The sequence below is a fragment of the Pleurodeles waltl genome, chromosome 12 (assembly GCF_031143425.1).
Source record: "Pleurodeles waltl isolate 20211129_DDA chromosome 12, aPleWal1.hap1.20221129, whole genome shotgun sequence".
Lineage (NCBI taxonomy): Eukaryota > Metazoa > Chordata > Amphibia > Caudata > Salamandridae > Pleurodeles > Pleurodeles waltl.
In genome coordinates this window covers 142238400-142257872 of record NC_090451.1, presented here as the reverse complement: position 1 = coordinate 142257872, position 19473 = coordinate 142238400, and the positions used below count along the sequence as shown (strand labels likewise).

Genomic DNA, 19473 nt, shown 5'->3' with positions numbered 1-19473 from the left:
GCTGTGTGTTTAGGATGAGGGCTTTGGGCACCGGCACGTTTTTATTTACAGATTAAGCGCTGGGAAGAGGAGTGAGGTAAGGGCACACCAGAGCTAAGTGATCGAAAATAAAAGAATGGGAAAAGGGAGTAGGATGGAGAGGTAAGAAAAGAATTGATGGCTGAGGCAATGGAAGGAGAATGCGAGAAGTACAAGGGGAGAGTGAAAGGGGGAAGTGGGAACGGTAAAAAAAAGTGAGGAGGAACAAATGATAAAATATGAATGTGGGGAGAGAAAATGTATTGTGTGTAGTAGTAATGGAAATGTTGAGTTGTGGCAGGGTTTAGAGGGACATGTAAAAAAGGAGAAGGTGTCAGTCATGAAGAGAGGTGAGAGGAAGCAGAGAATACGTGTGACGTGACAGTGGCGGGGAGGAGTGAGAGAGAGGAGGGCAGCGGTGTGATATGGAAGAGTGATGGGGAAAGGTGGGATGAAGCAGAGAAGGGGTGTGATGTGACAGTGATGGGGAAGTGTGAGAGGGAGAAAAGATATTGAATTATGTGGCAACGGTGGAGGGAGTGTGAAAAAGGAGAGGATTGAGTTATGTGGCAATGGTGGAGGGGTGTGAAAAAGGAGAGGATTGAGTTATGTGGCAATGGTGGAGGGGGTAAAAAAGGAGAGGATTGAGATATGTGGCAATGATGGAGGGGGGTGGAAAAGGAGAGGATTATTTTTTTATAAGCAAGTGGCAGGAAGAGGTAGGAGAAATGAGGCCATGAGCAATATGTGGCAGGAATGGGAAAAAGGTATGAGAGAAGAGAAAAGGCTTGATGTGGTGGTGATGGGGAGAGGTCAGATGGGGAGAGAAGGGCTATTACTTGGCAGAGATTGCAGTAGGGGAGAGTGAGGAGAAAAGGAGTGTCTTGTGGCAGTGAATTGGACTGGCGAGAGGAAGAAGAGAAGAGGTGTTATGCGGCAGTGAGGAGAAAAGGTGAGCAAATGAAGAGGAAGGCTGTATTGTGAAAGTGATGGGGTGAGAGGAGAGACAGGAGCTAAATGGGTCGACATGAAATTGTTGCAGGAAAGGGGAGGAAGAGAAGGAAGGTGGAATGAGGAAAAGGGAGGGCAGAGGCAGCACTGGAGAAATACCTAAAATAATCATTCGAATAAGACAGCAGGGGAAGAGTTGAGGATGAAAAGTTAAAAAGAAGGGTGTCAAGGTGACATTGACAGCACAGTGATAATGTATCATGGAATGTAACAGGGGGATGCTGAAGCTATGAGGCCAGGAGCGCAGAGGGTAGAGATAGACACAGACAGCTCATGAGAGAGAAAGGGAGACTCTGTGCAGTTGAAAAATGAGAAAAGGCAGGGAAAAGCAATGGAAAAGCCATAGGTAGGCGGAAGTAAACAGAGATGGAGGAGAAAAATGTAAAAAAGTGAAAACGAGGAAAAGAGATGAATCAAAGGAAAGGGATATCTATGCAATGCTAAAAGCGCAAACAGGACACTAGGATTAGAAGACAGAGGGAGAGTTCAAGGGCAGGGCTGTTTGGGAATATATTAATAGTTATTGTATTGCAATTGTATTGTAATATTATTTATATACTGCTTACTATCCCTGACGAGGCGTTGAATCGCTTTTTGGCGATGTAGCACGCTACTCTGGAACCCAAAAGGAATTAGTGGTGGAATAGTATAGGGAAATATGCGTACGGTTTTAGTATTATTATGAGTTAATTTGAGCTGCTATCACAATAGAATGAAGCTGCTCGGGATAGACGCTACTCTGAATACCATGTGCACCCAGTTCTTCACCCTATAGGAATAGGCCGGTTTAGTTGCTAAGGGCCAGATGTAGGAAAGGTTTTTACCCATTCTGTGTCTATGGGAAAAAGTGTTCGTACATATGGCCCTAAGAGTCATAATGGGCAGCTCTCCCTTTCATATCCCCTCTAATCAATCATTTAGTGAACTGTTCATCTCAGAATGTATAGAAAATGTCATATTCATTGCGTACTGAGTAGCAAGAGAGAATGGGCAGACAATGATGGTAGGTGAAAGAAAAGGGCAGATACAAGTAAAAGAACAATGTGTGCAGGACGGTGCCAGCCTCCAAAGCTCCAGGCAGCAATGAAAGACACACAAGTGACATTTTAAGAGAATTTGTAAATCCACAACACTTTACAAACACATATAAATCTGTTGAATTTGGTCCAAACTTCTAAATCAGGAAAAAGTTGTTAACCTGTAATTCGTTGATAATATTTACAATTATGTAAAGCTGCAAATTTAGAGTAATTCTTGTAAAATGTAAAAACCTTGGCACTACTTACTGCTGTAAATCTTTTAGCGATGCTTGTAAAATCTTTGCACGTATGCAAAATTTGTGACTTTGTAAAGCTTGTAGCTATACTTGTAAGTCTATGAACTTCATTCACTAGTTGAAAATCAATAACACTTTTGAAATATATGTAGAAATGTGAAGCTTTGCAATGCTTGTAAATGTATATAGTTCAGTATTGTCTTGTAATTCCATAATAATGTGGCGGTACATGTAAATTGGTAAACATTGTTTAATGCTTGCAAGGCAGGAGTTTTGAAAATAGTTCTATGTGTGTAAGGGGTTCACCACTACTATTAAGCCACATACAAGCATTTTGTAAATAATTGCACATTTGTGAAGTATTGCAATTTATCTATGTAAAATCTCTGAAAATGTAAGAAAATGTATATACTACTGGAATTAAAAGGAAATCTGTAATACAAATTAAATATTTACAAATCTAACATGCTTTAGAAATGCTCATGAACCACTGATGCTTGGGCGAAACATGCATAACCATAAAATACTTAAATACTTGTAGATCTAACGTTTTACAATACTTTCAAGTCTACGACTGAGCAACATTTGGATGTTTGTAACATTTTTGCTTACACGTGAGAATCTGTAAAGAATAGGCAACCTTGCCTCTCTAACAAGCTTTAAGCAATGCTCGCAAACCATAAAGTTATAGTGAAATCCATAAACCTGTAAGAGTTTGACAATACTTGTAGTTGTGAGAAATTTGGGAAATATTTGTTAATCTACTACAATTTGGAACCAGCCATAAAGTGTTAAAACTGTGATACCACTACTAAATCTGAAATTACCGAATTATTTGTAAATGTGAACATTTATAAATGTTCAAAGTTTTTCATTATTAATACTTTTGTAAAGTATAATCAATGCATGCAAAGAAATAAAACTCGCAGAAAAGTTAAATTTGTATAGTGGTTGAAAAAATTGTACATCTGTAACTCTTTGGCAATACTTTTACACCTGTGAAATTGCTGCTCTATAGCAATTAGGGAATCTATAGCAGTTTATGGCAAGGTGCTTTGGTTGTTTCGGCTTTAAAACACTGTCATAAAAGTAGAGACCATGCGACCATGAGGGTGCTTCAGCAAGCTAGAAAAGTATGATTAGATCCTGGTATCCTACAATCATGGTAGACATTCAGGGTAGCTAGAAAAGTATGATTAATCCCTGGTGTCCTACAATCATGCTAGACATTCAGGGTATGCCAGGTGAGATTATGTGCAGGCATTGTGTCCTACAAATCTGTGAAGCTTTGGGAAAATCTCTTAAACTTTAGAAACGTTGTAAATGTGCAAATCATGCAGTTCACTCTTGTATTTAAAACATAGTGAGATTTAAAAGAGGGGAGAGGAGCTAGGACACAAAGTAGGGCCGGACTGGGAAGCCAAAGCAGCCTTGGCAAACTTTGTCAGACCAGCACCCATGCAGTGCACAGCGAGCAGGCTTGACTTCTTCAAGGGGGTGGGGAGCTCCAGAGTTGTCTTGGCACTTTCATTGTTGCCTGAAAACTGTCGAATATACAAGGAACTCTGCAGTGATTTTAAAACCACTGCACTGCTACAAACCGGCGCCCAGTAACAAAAGCAGCCCCCCACCCTTCCAGCCTCCCGGGGAAACACCCCACACCTGGTGCAGTCAGTCCAGCCTCCTCACAAAGGAATGGAGAAAGACAAGAATAGAGAAACAACTAAACATGACATGGGGAGACATCAGGGCAGGGGCGGCTCCCCTGCTATGGTGGAGGGGCATCCCCCCTTCCGCCAGCAACAGCAGCTGCAAACCTTTCACTTAAAAACAATAATAAACTATGGTTATTATTGTTTTATAGTGAAAGGGGTGGGGCCATTGGGCTGTGACGGGGCGAGTGCGCATATATGTTTAGCCGGCTGTCTCAGGCCAGCCAAATACACATTGGCACTGGGCTCTCTCCAAGCCAGCAAATCAGGCACTGGGTTGCTGGGTTGGAGACAGCAGGCAGAGGCTCCCAATCTGCGACGGAGCACCCTGGCTGGGCACTTCGTCCAATCCTAATGCTGCTTTCATGCTGCCAGCAGCATGAAAGCAGCATTAGGATTGGACACAGGGCCAGCTGGGAGCCTGTGCCTGCAGTCCTGTCGGAGCGGATGGGAGCTGCCAGGCGCGGCGCGGAGCAAAAAGGTAAGTTTTTTTTTCATTATGTGTTTTATTTTTTAATGTCGTGTTACCTCACCGCCACGTGCCACGCCGCTCCGCCCCTTTTCCTTCCTGCGAGCCGCTGCTGGTTCAGGGGACAGAGAAGAGAGGAGATACATACATACAGGAAGTGTGTGCCCAAAGTGCAGACTAACCTCTCCCAATGTGAGTATAATTTGCACTCCTTTAGATCTATTCGCTGAAAAAGTTCTACACAGTTCCCCCGTTTGCCAGTCATCATGCAGTAGAGATTATCATCAATCGCACCCCCGTTTCACCTCCATCAACGTATTCTGCTTCTTCACCAACTCATAAAGGCTGGCTCACGAGAACATAAGACATGCATTAATTCTTTCTATGACACAGTGAATGTGAAGACACCTTTTGAGCATGTTCAGGAACTAATGCTTGACTTTTTCATGCCTCAGTACAGAAAGAGGCTACACATGTAACTTAGACATCATTTTTATGTCTTTCTCACAATGTTCCAAACTTTTAGTTGACAGTTCATCCTCCTGAGGCAAGACTGGGACATCACTGAGAACTATGGCACGATGCCTTCCAACAGGGCAGTGTTTTAAGACGTTCCTGACACATAACCTTCTGCAACGATAACATTTCTTGCTGTACCCCTGAATCCAGAGACTAGTTGTTTGTGGTCTTGTTTTCCAGAATAAACCAATCATGTCAAGGTCCAGTGTGTTGACATCATATCCATTTGGACAGAGAAATCGAGAGGGATTATCACTCAATTGTGAGAGGTAGACGACCTGGCCACTGCCAATCCGTGTAGATAGCAGAGACAGAGGAGACACAATGCTCGACAAAATCCCAAATGCCAATCAAACTGTTACAGCACAGGCACAGTTCTTTCCTTAGTCCACGATCCTGGAAATGCTGTGTTACCTACAGGTATTGAGCGGAGCATCATGTCCAGTACGCAGAGTCTGAGGGTCTTACCTCTATACATCCACCCTCTGCAGCATGTGAGGGCTGTGCCCTAAATCTTGCCTTTTGTTGCATGTATGATTGTAAAACTTCAACCGAGCGCCTGTGGAGTGTATGAGGGCAATGCCCACGTACCTCACCTCTTTGCTGCATGCTCCCCTGCTCCACTCTGCAGTGTGTGAGGTCCACTCCGCATACTGCACCCCGGCACACTGTGTGAGGGTCATACCACATAGACCCTACGTATACAGCATGTAAGGACCTCTTTTGTCACCCTCTGTTGGAGGTTCAAACCACTATACATACCTGATATACTTTACGAAAATGTCATACCCTAATACCCGTGCCCCTGTGCAGCGTATGAGGGTGACACCCACATATACTAACCTATGTGCAGTATGAAAGTGTATCCTCATACCTTGCCCCATGTGATCTGTGTGACGCTTAATTCTCCATACATCACCCTCTATGCAGTGTGTGTGTGTCATGCCCTTATCTCACAGTCAATGCAATGTGTGAGGGTTACACCATCATACCTTGCCCTCTGTGCAGTGTTTGAGGGTCACCCCCATACTTCACCCCTATGCAGTGCCTGTGGGTCATGAACATACCTCACCCTCTGTTCAATGTATGAGGGTCACTCCCTCATACATGCAGTGTGTGAGAGTCGTACTCATACATATGGCCACTGGGATTATGCCGCAGGGGGGACCAAATTATGCGGCAGGATTGACTAAATTAAGCTGCAAGAAAAAGCAAATTATGCGACCTAATACGGCACATTTTGTTGTGATAGCATTACTTCATAATTTTGTTATTTTTTTAAGTTAACACTGTCTGGGCAAAGGCTTCACTTATAGGTACAGGTTTAACATTCAAATTCAGTAATAAGCAACTGAGAGATGATCAGTCAACCTTTGCATAGGGTCTCATACTGCGTGGCAACGCAAATCGCTGCAGTTTTAACATATTTTGATCCTTTTGAGCTAGAACAATTTTTTGTTTTAAAGAGTCTGCAGATTACGCAGCCGATACTGAATTATGTGGCAAATGTGACAAATTCATACTTATACAGAAAATGCCATGACCACAGAATTGCATAATTAAAGTGCCCCTGTCGATACCTAATCCCATGTGCTGTGTGTGAGGGTTATGGCTAAACCTCATTCTCTGTGCAGTGTTTGAGGTTCGTATCCCCAGCCCCTGTGGAGTGCGCAACTGCCATACCATGATAGCTCACCCCCTTGAAGTGTGCGAGAGACATATCAATAACGCTCTCGCAAGCACCCGCCCCCCCTCCCCCAACACGTGTAGTGTATTAAAACCCATACCAAGCCACATGTCCATTTACGAAAGTCATTGTCCCTCCGCTCCCTCACAAGCAGCGGCCCCGGGTTCAAATGAAGTGCAGCTGGTGAGCAGGCGCTAGACCATACTGAGTCTTGCGCTCTTCGAAGAGCTCCCGCAGTCCCTCCATGTAGAGCTCGTGGAACCGGTCCACCTCCTCGTCGGAGGGCACTGGAATGTGCGGCACCCGGATTGGTTTACCCACTGCCAAAAAGAGAACAAGGGAATTAGTGCGGGGTCAGGTGGAGGAGGGAGGGGGCACGAGGCATCCTGCTCTCGAGAATCCGCGCCACCTGTCCTGAGCTTTCAGGCGCCGCCCCCCGGGGAGGCACGAGCTGAGTGCAGCGCCAGAGGCCTCTGCGTGCACCCGCTGACCCTGCAGCAGGGAGACGGCTCTGCACTCTGTGACCCTTTCCCAAGCCATGGGGCTGTACTCACACCCGTCCCAAATCCATGGCTAGGCCGTAGTGACCCTTTCCCAAGCAGTGGATCAGTACTCACACCCCTCCCAATCCGTGGCTCAGTCTTCAGTGACTCTTTCCCAAGCTATGGACCAGTATTCATTCACAACCATTCCAATCCGTGGCTTAGTCCTCAGTGACCATTTCCCATGGGTCTGTACTCACACCCTTCCCAAACCATGGCCAGGCCCTCAGAGACCCTTTTCCAAGCTATGGGTCTGTACTCACTCAGACCTCTCCCAATCCACAGCTAGGCCATCAGTGAGCCTTTCCCAAGTTATGAGTCTGTACTCCCTCACACTCCTCCCAATCCATTGCTAGGCCCTCAGTGATCCCTTCCCAAGCTATGGACCTGTACTCACTCACACCCCTCTTAATCCATGGCTCAGTACTCAGTGACTCTTTCACGAGCTATGGGTCTGTACTTACTCATATCTCTCCCAATCCTTTACTTGACCCTCAGTTACCCTTTCCCAAACAATGAAATTGTACTCACACCACTCCCAATCCATTATTAGGCCCACAGTGACCCTTTTCCAAGCTATGGATCTGTACTCACTCACATCCTAACCAATCCACAGCTAGACCCTCTGTAACCATTTCCCACACTATGGATTTGTACTCACACACACACACACCCCTCCCAATCCATGGCTCGGCCTTCATTGGACCTTTTCCAAGCAGTCGATCAGTACTCACTCACACCCCTCCCACTCTATAGGATTGCACACACTGACTCATTCCCATGCTACGGATCTATAGTAGTCACTCACGCTCCAATCACTGCATGGGTCCACACTCAGTAAGTCTTTCCATTGTATGAATGGTTACTCACTCACATCACTCCTGCTATATTGGTCTGACTCTTCTCCTTTCCCATCTGTACTCACACACCCCTCACCTCTATTGGTCTGCTCTGACTGAACCTGGAAAAGGGTGTCAATTGATGGCTCTGCTCTCACTGGCCCTTTGCCGTTCTATAGAACTGTACTCACTCAGACCCTCCACAGTTTATTCCTCTGCACTCACTGAGCAGCCCCCATCTTATGGATCTGTACTACCCCATAACCTCCCACTCTGTGGGTCCACACCTGCCAATCCTTTACTATACTAGTGATCACATCTGTCCCACTCTGTGGCTCTGCACTCACTGACCCTTTCCCATTCGATTGATCTGCACCCACTGACCCTTTTCCATTATATTATTTTGTACAAACACTATTCTATGGATCTGCACCCACTGACCCTTTCCCATTCTATTGATCTGTACATACGCTATTTTATGGATCCGCACTCACTGGCCCTTTCCCAACCTATTGATTTGTACAAACACTATTCTATGGATCTGCACTCACTGACCCTTTCCCATTCTATTAATCTGTACAAACACTATTCTATGGATTTGCACTCACTTACCCTTTTCCTTCCTATTGCCCTGTACATACACTATTCTATAGATCTGCACTCACTGACCTTTTCTCGTCCTATAGATCTGTATTGATGGTTCTATGGGTATGCACTGAGTGACCCTTTATCATGCTATGGAACTGAACTCACTCATGGCCCTCCCACTCTGTGGCTATGCACTCACTGACACTTTCCTATACCATGGATCCTTATTCACGCCTCCTCCCTTTGTACGGGTCTGCACTGATTGATCTGTAGTCACTCGCACAGCGGGAAGTCTCTGGTTTTACACTAACCAACATTTTTCAGTCTGTGCTAATTTATACCCTCTTCCACTCTATGGGTGTGTACTCACCCAAGGATCTGCACTTAGTGACACCGTTTTCTTCTGTGAGTGAGCACTCACTGGCCACTTCCACCCATGGTCCTTTTTCATGTAGCCTCACCCTGTGGGTTTGCACTCACTATCCTGTTTCACCATAGAACTTTACTCTCGCTGACCCTAAACTTTCATCCACCTGATGAATTTGCACTCACTGCCCCCTTTCATCTGTGGGTCTGCACTCACCGACAGTGGCCCCACTCTATCGTCCCGGGGAAACACCCCACACCTAAGAGCCCTTCAAATGAAGTGTGACTTCACTTACTGAACCCCCACACACTTGGCTCCCAACCCATGCTATGGGCCGGCACTCGAGACCCTCGTACTATCCACAAGTCTGTGATCACAGAACCTCCTCCTTCTGCCACCCTCTACTTTAAGGTTGTGCACTCACTCCTCTCTGACTTCATAGGCCTGTCCTTCGCACACCCTACCCATCATGGACATGCACTTCCCCCATGCTTCCCATGGCGTCAGCTCACTTCTTGCACTCCATATAAAAGCAGTACTCACACACAGTGTAGAGCGGCTTTGCAAAGGGGTTCAGACCCCAGCTGTTTGGCGAGAACACTCCTCTCCCCTTGAAAATGCAGGGTGCGAAGCCCACTAACTTCTGGAACTTCATTTGCAGGCTTCTGCCCCAGCTCCCCTCTTCGAAGACCACCTGCTCAAAGAGATTGTTCTCACCGAAGGTGTATACCGGGACCAGGTCAGCACTGAAAGAGAGAGACGGTCAAAGGAAACCCTGAGTTAATGTGGGTAGAATGTAACCTGCATCTGGAGTGAGCCTCAGATCAGGAGCCAATCAGTTCTAAGCAATCACCTGTCACAAAACCCACTGTAAGTACTGGTATTGTACACAAAATGTCTCCAACAACAGAAAGCTTATGCAAGACCTAACACATAAGACAGTGGAAGGAAAACTGATTAATGCGCACATCAGAATAACGAGTGGTGCAATAAAAATCCATCCAATGGCTAAATTTAATCAGATCAAACCTGCCGACATTTATTAGAGGAAAAATGAACACTAAATACCATGATATGCAGATTCATGTTTTTGAAGCAGGTGGTAAATGGGAGCCATAATCCATCGGAAAGGGAAAACTATGCAGAATTATGCGCAGTAAAAAGGGGTACTCGTGGTTATTTCTAATTCCATGGGGATAAACTCACAATTACAAGGTGTTGGCAGGGTATGACTGCACTGTACCAGTATTTACGAGTGCGCATTTATCGTCCCACTAGTACTGTGCAAATTGTCATCAGGATGCAGATTTACCATCCCACCAGTACTGGCAACTCATCGTCGGAACCTATAATTATGTAACCTAGCTGAGATGTGCCAGACTTTGTATCCATGCTGCCAGGGTCAACTCAATAACCAAATTACTCCCACTATGCACTTAACTGTACAATCTCAAGGCACTACAGTGTCTACTTATCACAGCTCATGCCATAACTCCACAAGGGCAGGGTACCCAAAGTTATACTTGACCATGGACTTGATACATGCAGGAATTTGATGTTTCACTTGACTTGACATATACATATTACCATCAGAAAAGCAAAAAGAAGATCACAACCATGGGGTCACTCGGGGGCCGTCGGGTGGAACCAGTTTCCCACAGCGGTGGTAAAAAAGAAATAATCTACTATGGGCCAGGCGCCTTGCCCCTTAGGTTCACCACTGCTTAATGGTTGGGACTATTCCAAAATCATGGGTGCGTAGCATCGTGCACCCCACACACAAAAATGGACCCTGAAAGGTCAGAACTAACTCTTGCCAAATTGCACTATTTGATGTGGTGAGAAAGTTGTTTGCCAGTGGTAGCATTGAGAATTTCCAGGTGTGGGTAACAGAGAATGACATTACTCTGTGTAAACAGCCAGGTTTCAGCTCCAACTGCTCCACACAGGGTAAAATACCAGTCATCCAGAATGTATTGAAAAATTATGGTTTCTGGAACCAGTCAGTACATGCTGTCTTCATAGATTTCTTGACCGCATTTGACTGAGACAGGCTCTTTAGAGGAAGTTAGCAACTCCAAACATTGTCCAGGTCTAATGAAATTAAAAATAGCCCTACACAGCTCCCATTGGTGCAGGGACCTAAGGGCGGGGAGGGAGGAGTGTCTCCCAGGACAAAGACACACAATAGGCTAAAACAGGGATGTCTGTGAGTGCCACTCTTCTTTCCCTATATCCACACGACCTTCCTAGATCGATAATTGAGTCCTCAAGTTTTCCACCCATTGCAGGCAGACAAGGTCATCCTCTTTGACCTCACTCCAAGGGAGTGGAAACATTGTATAATTATGCCTCGAGTCATCTCCTGAGCAGAAACGTGAAAAAAACAAGGTTTAGGTTTTCCAAGGTTCAATCGGGAATTTTCTCTCCTATTCTTGGACGCTGGGTATGGAGGGATGAAATGTGTGAAATCAAATTCCTATCAACAAAGGATTTTTCCCATGACCTAGAAAATGCTCATCATCTTACCCAGCAGGGTCAAGGCGTGGCCCAGGGGGTGGGGTGGCTTGGCTTTCTCTATAATTCCACTATATTAACCTATGCAATTGAGCATGGACCCTAAACTCCAGGATCTTCCCTCCAGAAAATAAAAGGGAAATTATTACAAAAACTGTATTATTTAAATTTGACTGTTCTTGCCTAAGCATTAAGACAGGAACTCGGCGTGACAAGCTCATTCACAATGGTTCTGGCTATGGTAATTAGATGGGGCCACTAAGTAACTTGCATCTAAGAAGACACAATTTAGGACTCTTTAAAAGAGGATTAATTTTTGGGGAGGGAACACACAGTTCCTTCCTAAAAATGTTCTTCTATGCCTTGGACACCGGTGGTATATCTCAGAAATGTTTGTCATGTTTGACCTCCAATACCTTAAAAAATGCAGAACCTCGAGTAAGTTTCAATCTTGACGGGGACGCTTAAGTAAAAAATTAAAAAAGCACGAGATGATGACAGAGTCCGCTTTGTTCAAAAAGGGACAACCTTGCCTGGAACTCTCATTAGAGTACAGGGTTGAAGAACAATTCTTTTGATAAGGTTGTGTAGCTTATCTTTAGGTGTAGTAGTGGGAGAGTGGGTGGGTATACCAAAGGAGAAATGTATCTGCCCCCTCACTACAGAAGGTACCCAAAATTTTATTCAGGAATTCTAGTCATTAGGTCTTTATTCTGTCAGGCTTTAAGAGTGCAGTGAAGAATGTTTTTACATTTGCTTTTTTTTAAATCATAATATTACCTTTTTCCTGAGAATTGTTTAATTTTGAAGTCGTCTTTGTTAAATGAGCAATTTTTGTGGCATTTCTATATTTTATAAAAAGTTTTGAATTTGTATTATTTGTATTAGTATATTTTCTTTTAAGATAATAAGAGTTTAAACATGTCATTTTGTTGACCTCAATTGAGGGCGAAATCAATAAAGATGTATACATTGTACACTGGCTCACCATGGCCTATTTTTACTCTAGTCAGATAATGGGGGTAAATGTGTCAGAAATAATCCTGCAATGTATCATATTTCCCAGCCTATGACTGTATGCTTCTGTGCAAGCCTGAATAATTCAGTAAGTTTGAGCTTGGACCCTGGGAATCCAACAAAATAGCCCAAAAATGGAGGCAATCCCAAAATCACCACCCAAAAGGAACGTGGGTCCCACCAAATTCAAATGTGTTTTTCAGGGTGGAAAAGGGCCAGTTCTCAGGGTCTTGGCCTCTGGTTAACAGAGCTATTGGTAATCCAGGATACATTTGTTGGATGCACCTCGGAAAAAGGCCACTGTTCACGGTGTCACAGGTCAGTATTTGGGGATACTAATGCAATGGGGGTAGTAACCAGTGTGAATTCCCTGAGGCACAAGGGTGGCTCCTTCGTTATGGTGGAGAAGTGTTGCCCCCCTGCTGGAACCAGCAATTCAAAACGTAAGAACAAAATAATGAAGCCATTTAAAAAACTGCTTTATAATCATTTTATTTTACTTGTAAGAGCCACAGCGAGTTTTGAGGGTGGGGCCATCATCAGCAGGAGGAGTGGTGGGCACAGGGCACTGCCAGTGCGCATGTCGGTTTGGAAGGCTGTCTTAGGACGGCCAAACAAACATGTGCTCCTGAATATCCTCAGGCTGTTGCTTGGAGATATTAGCAGGGCTCGGGAGCACTGGCTCCCAGTCCCTGCTGGAGTGTGAAACCAGCCCGCTCCACCCAATCATGGTGTTTCTCTCATGCTGGGTGATACCAGCATGCGAGCAGCATATGGATTGGTGCAGGGGAGTCTTGGAGCCTGTGTGCATCAGGATTTGGCAGCTGAAGAGCATGGTGAGGCTGCAAGTAAGTTAAGTTTTTATAATTTTTGCCCCATGCGCTGCCCAGCACTTTTCCCTGCTAGCAGCCACCACTGCTGGGGCATCAAACTTTAAAAAATGCATTTCAAAACTGGCTAACGGTGATCAAGATTTTCAATGGGTTCTTGCAGCCACTGGAGCGTGGACACCAAGTCCTGACAATGAGTCTGTGCAATATCAAGAGCAGATCTGTGACGAGTCTGTGCAGTCTAAAGAACTGGCGTCTGACTGAACGTCCATCTGTGTTATCGCAACAGGATGTCTGTGCGAGAAGAAAATCAACACAGGCACATAGCAATACACCATATAATGGTGCGAGAGAGCTAAGATCTAACAATCGCTCCTTCCTGGCCACTCCCAAAGTTAAAGGAGCGAGAGGCGGAGGCCGTTCGTTTGGTCACCTAGAGTCTCAGCTCTGGAACGCCTTGCCTAGCTACCTCAGATCCAACAGCACTTGGTTGGGTTTCAGGAAGCAACCTCATCCCTTAAAGCAATGCACTTTATTCTCTTGATTCCTGTTAGCGCTGGGAAGCCTGTCTCTGGGTAACTATGTGATCTTCAACAGTCTGTAACATAAAATAACTGAATATGAGACAGATATCAGTGTGGGAACACAATAGTGCCACAATAGGTCACAGAAGAAGGGGTAATGGGTAAAAGGTTGAACTATAACTTGGCTGGGATAGGTGGTTAAGGGCTTTCCTTCCACCCCTATGTCCAAATATACTGGAACTAAGAGGAAACAAACTATCTCACTTTTTCAGAAATTTATATTTGAAAATGCTAAGATTTATATGAACACTCAGTAAATCAACTGAGACAGAAGCTATGCATACTACCGTCAGTTACTGCCCTTAATGCCTGATAGTCTCTTCTCTTTTATGTCTTCGAGCAAGGAATGACCTACTTTAATAATTTTTTTTAGGGTTTCTGTCTATTTACCAGGATTCTGGCTTTTATAGTCTACCTCTTGTTAGGGGTCACTCTAACTTGCGGGTGGTTTTCAGCCTAGCTAAACATGGAATCAGGAATCCAAAATACTGATGTACTTGCCCAGTGTGATACAAGAACAGTTTGCCTCACACATTGGTTTATCTCTCTACACTGGAATGCTGGGCCATCAATCAAAGGGATTATAACCTCTTAACATTTTGTGTTAGCCAGTTTAAAATGAGGTTCCATCACAAGATTTCAACAACTGGTGGTAATTATCTGCAATGTGGATCCCGATCGCTTAAAAAACATCCCATGAGTGGAACGAAACACGTGTCGGCTGTGAACATCATTTTGTACCGCTGCCGTTATCTAGGGACTATGTGCATCTCTGAGTCTTGCTTTTCACTATATACTAGGAGTGTAAAATTGACAAGCCCTGTGATATGAATAAAGTGACAGTTAATTTTTAAACAGCCTGGCGTTAGCAAAATTGTACTACAGTGGAATATCACAATCATATAAAGAAGAATTCTATGCGTGCTGTCCCTTCATAAATAATTGCCTCCCCAGCCCTCACACCCTGTGTTATGGTGGGCTCAAGCAGGCAAGGGATGCCTTGGAGGACATGGGGTCACGTCCACTGCACATTTCCAGAACCTATGTCTCTATGTTGAGCGTCAGCAGACATCACGGACACTCTTTCACACATCATGCTTCCATCAGTTACAAAGCATGTAGTAAAGCAGAGAAAGCAACAGCGAATGCTTCCCTCATGCCTAGAACATGCTAAGAGAGTCAGCTCTACCACACGTCTCCCTCACATAGAGCACAGCGAAGCGAGCGGCAGTGGATTCCACCAATCAGCTGCAGCGCAGGCCTCACTCAGACATAAGGCCTGGTCAATGCAGTCTTCCCACAGACACTGACATGCTATGGTTGGTACCCCTGCGCTTGGCGCACGCCAGTGACCAAGGTCGGCTTGGTGGGCAGGCTGGGTGGCCTATGAAATGAAACGTTGAAACTTGTCCCCAGCTACACAACCCACAGTGTGTGCCATCTGCACCAACACTGCACATGCAAAGGAGGAGAGATGGGTGGTCCCAATTGTGGGCAACTGGTGAGGCACAGCAATCAGTCATAATAACCTTGAACCTAAAGTCTTGCACCATCTAGGGGGCATCGTTTACCCTGTCGCCTATCTACAATAATATTGCCACACCTTCAGATATTGTTATCATCAATCATTGGTGTAATTCCTTCAGTTTAACACTGCAGGAAAGAATGGCGCAGTGTAGCCTTTTAACTCCATACAAGTGTGGTGTTTTTCTTGTCACTTTGGGGTTAAATGAATCGAGCGGTAACTACTTTGTATGGGGTGCCCGTGGAACAGTGGCTCTCCCAGGCCCGTTATAATGGCGAGGTACTTTATTAGTACTGTAATACCCCCCCAGTCACTGGCACCGTACAGTGAGAGCAGTGCAAACCTCCTCCTTTGATTAGGCTCTGAGATCTCTGTTTGTTTATGGACCCGTGTTTTGCTTCGGTAGCGTGAGGACTAATTGGTCCCGGGGGATGGTGTGGCCGTCGAGGGAGAGATGTTGCCAAACACAGATTGGATTCTTTTTTATCTCATCTGGACCATGGGCCCAGCACGTGTCCGCTGCACCAAGCAAGGTAGGCAATCCTCATCTACTGACCATATGGGACTGTACAATGCCACATGAGTTTTTTAAGTTTCTGGGGACATACAAATCTGTTTATCAGCTGTGCAACTAAGTTCTTTGATACCGAAATATAGAATATTAAAATCGCAAAAACTAAGCAATAAAAGCAAATGTATCTAATGACATGAAAGAGTCAGCACCATTGTGATGTACAGCAGTTTACAGTTTACATAGTTGTTTTGTTGTGAAATTTCTTAGCTCAGCTGTGCTGGTGCTGTATAGCTACAGTCAGATAGGATTGCTGACAAACGTGGTAGCTGTGTCTCCAACATTCACAGAAAACACACATTCATACTCGGGGACTACTTCTTATGTCAGATGTTTTAATATAAAAACACCCCTTTGTCCCAAACACATTAGAGGGAGATTCCAGCCAGATGACAACGACTGTATGCTGATTGCTTCGCTACAACTACTTGCTTGGGTGGCCGAAATCCTGATCCGTATGGGGAGGGTGTCTTTCTAGACTACAAGCCTCTTCTACAGGTATGAGGGATGATTTTCTCCCAGGGGGAAACCCGAAGGGCAGATTAGGCTTAGTAGGGTGTGCTCATACTTAGCATAGGCAGGACGATTATAGATCCATCCCATTTTTGACAGTATGGTAGGACTATTTTTGTGTTTTACACTTCTAGTCACATGCTTGCTTTTATTGTGTTGTATCATCCTAGTTTTTGCTATACACACGCTTTTATCTAAGACACAGTTATTTCAATAAATGCTTATTAAACTATATTCTGCCTCTGTTGTCTTTGCCTGAGTGAGACTTTTGGTAACCGAGAGAAAGGGATGTGATCTGATTAACCACGATTCCCTGAGGAGTCTATCTTGCATGTGCTCGGTTGCCACAATCATCTCGGCTAGAGATGAGATGCTGCTAGTTAGCCCGAAAAAACGGATTAGGCAGACAGGTGTCACCTGGTGTAGAATTGTACTAAGTACCCACAATCTATGTGATCCTATCGCCTAAATCCAGTAACCTCGTTGGTAGATTGAGAACCTATGTGACATGTTTTGTTATTAGTTCTTTAAAATACACAGTGTGGACTTTGGCTCCAATCTCTTGCACCTCATGCTACTGGCTATTCGGTGTATCCTTCCACCTTACAGTAGGTTGCCTCCTTTGGGATTATTTAACATTTTTAAAATACACTCAATCATCACACTGTATGCCACAATAATTTTTTGTCCCCTATAAACCTTCTAAAAGAAGGCAGTCTTTTTGCCCTTATTCCCCGGCACTTGCAAAGCTAATATGGCAGTGTTTAATGTGATACATAGCATTTTCACATGAAACACCTGTAAACAACATTTGTGAAAGCCTGAGGATATATGTTATAGCACATTAAAGAATGTTACTTTTTGTAAATGAGGGCTATCAAAATCCAAGATTTGTGGAAACAGACCTCATTTTTTTTCAAAAGTTTATCTGTGCATTGTAAATGTTTTATCTCAACTATAGAATGAAACTGCTACCACTAAACTATGCTATTGTACCATTAGCTGTGCCACAGTTCTGAGTCACTAATTATAAAGCATTTCTGTATCATTACCTATACCTCACCCCTGTACCACTACTGTGCCATTAACAATAACTAGGGCTCCCAGTGTTATGGTATTTTTTTATTTTTTTTTACATTTTCTTCTGTATTTATCCATGTTTATTTTTTGGTCATCTTATTGGTATTTATCAATATTTTCTGTTTTAAGAATAAACGGAGTCATGAAATGGTATATTTCCACATTTATTTAACTCTTACGTTCACTCATATGTGGAAGCCTGTTGTGTTTTAGCAAATTAAGCAGCCACATATAACAAAAAACTACACCCACAGGTGCATATTAGCTTTTTACTACAAATATATGTTAACATATGCCTGTGCTTAAGGAAATATGATCCTGTTTTGTAACTCCCTATTTGTCTATTTGCTCAGCTTTTGCCTGCAATTCATGAAAAGCAGAATGGAGAGTCTCTCCCAAAAAGCATAATTTTCAGTATTTTCCCTCTTTTAAAAATAAACACAGACAGGAAACACATTGTTTTCTGTCTGAATTTACCTGTAAAAATCAGTACAAATGGAAAACTGGGAGCCTTAACAATAATACACCTCTGAGGCATTAACTATACCGCATTCCCGATCCAACAAATAAGCCTGACTACAGCACTATTAACTACACTGAACCATGAGTCCACTCTCCACTGGCACTAATATACCGCATTTCCATAAACATATCCATGCCTCTCACTTTTGCCATCAGCCATACTGAATTACTGTACTGTTAATTATAGCACACACCTGTGGTGCTAACTGCATAGCATTCCTGCATGAATAAGAGAGAGAGAGAGAGTGCTTGTGTGTGTGTGTGAGAGAGAGAGTTTTCACAATAGCACCCACTCTTGTGAAGATGTGCTTCAGCTGTACTTTCCATTGAAAAGACGTTTTGATTTGCCTATAATTTTGGTCCATGTGGACAGATCTGCATCTAATTTAGCACTCACATGGCTTATACAGCTATGGTCTAGTCTAGCATGGCACATGTTTTGAAGTTCCAATCAGGGGAAGAAATAATGAAGGGAGAACCAAAACCATGTGTTTTCTCACTTAAGCTGCCATAGTAAATTTTGCTCACTGCTACAGCAAAAAATACTGAACGGATTGGCATCACACTTCACATGATTGTCTAACTTAATTCAAAAACTGTGCTTGTATTGTATAAAACCCTCTAATCGTGTTTGATTTATTAGCATTTTAAAAAGTTCTGGGTGGACTTGAAATGGCTAACACGTTTGCACATTTCAGCGATTTAAAAGTGTGGTTTCAAAATTCGCTTTTTCTGACAATCACATTTGAATTTTTCAAGGGACGCCCCTGGCTGATGAAGGGCATAAAAAAAAAATTCAGCCATGTTAAAAATCATGACTTTGGTCATAATCACAATTTTAGCATTGTATATAAAAGAAATCTGTAGTTAATGGGAAGTATGAGAGGTGCTGACCACAGGGTAGTGCTATGGAGCACCCACAGGAATGGAAAATAGGAGTAAATGGAAACTATTTACCACCACAAATTTAACATTTTTATGAAAATTGTGATCACACACCCACCATTTTGCATTTGGAAACAGCTGCCAAAACTAACTGCAATGTTGATAATAATTGTGCTTTTTAATTACAAAAAAGGTAACACATTCAAGGTTATGGTAGGGTGATTCTAGGTGCAAGGGCGAGTGGTGGTTTCAGGACCTGGTCACAGTCACTGTAGTCAATGCCCAATGTGTATGGCTGTGCACAGTAGAGGTTGTCTGCCCAATGGAATTGGGCCCTGTGGCTAATTCCCACTGTGCAAAGCCGAACAAAGTGCACTGCCTGGAATAGGTACATGGAAGCT

At 43.8% G+C, this 19473-nt stretch overlaps 1 protein-coding gene across 1 annotated transcript in view; it reads right to left on the bottom strand.

The window, feature by feature from the left end:
• Positions 1 to 6782: 6782 nt before the first annotated feature.
• Positions 6783 to 19473, bottom strand: part of MOGAT3 (monoacylglycerol O-acyltransferase 3) — a 132854-nt gene continuing 120163 nt past the window's right edge. Inside the window, exons 7-8 of the mRNA XM_069217429.1 lie at positions 9572 to 9774; positions 6783 to 7012 (exon numbers count right to left, since the gene is read on the bottom strand). Of these exons, the coding sequence (XP_069073530.1) occupies positions 6858 to 7012; positions 9572 to 9774 (358 nt within the window). The 3' untranslated portion in view covers positions 6783 to 6857. The remainder of the gene's footprint in view (positions 7013 to 9571; positions 9775 to 19473) is intronic.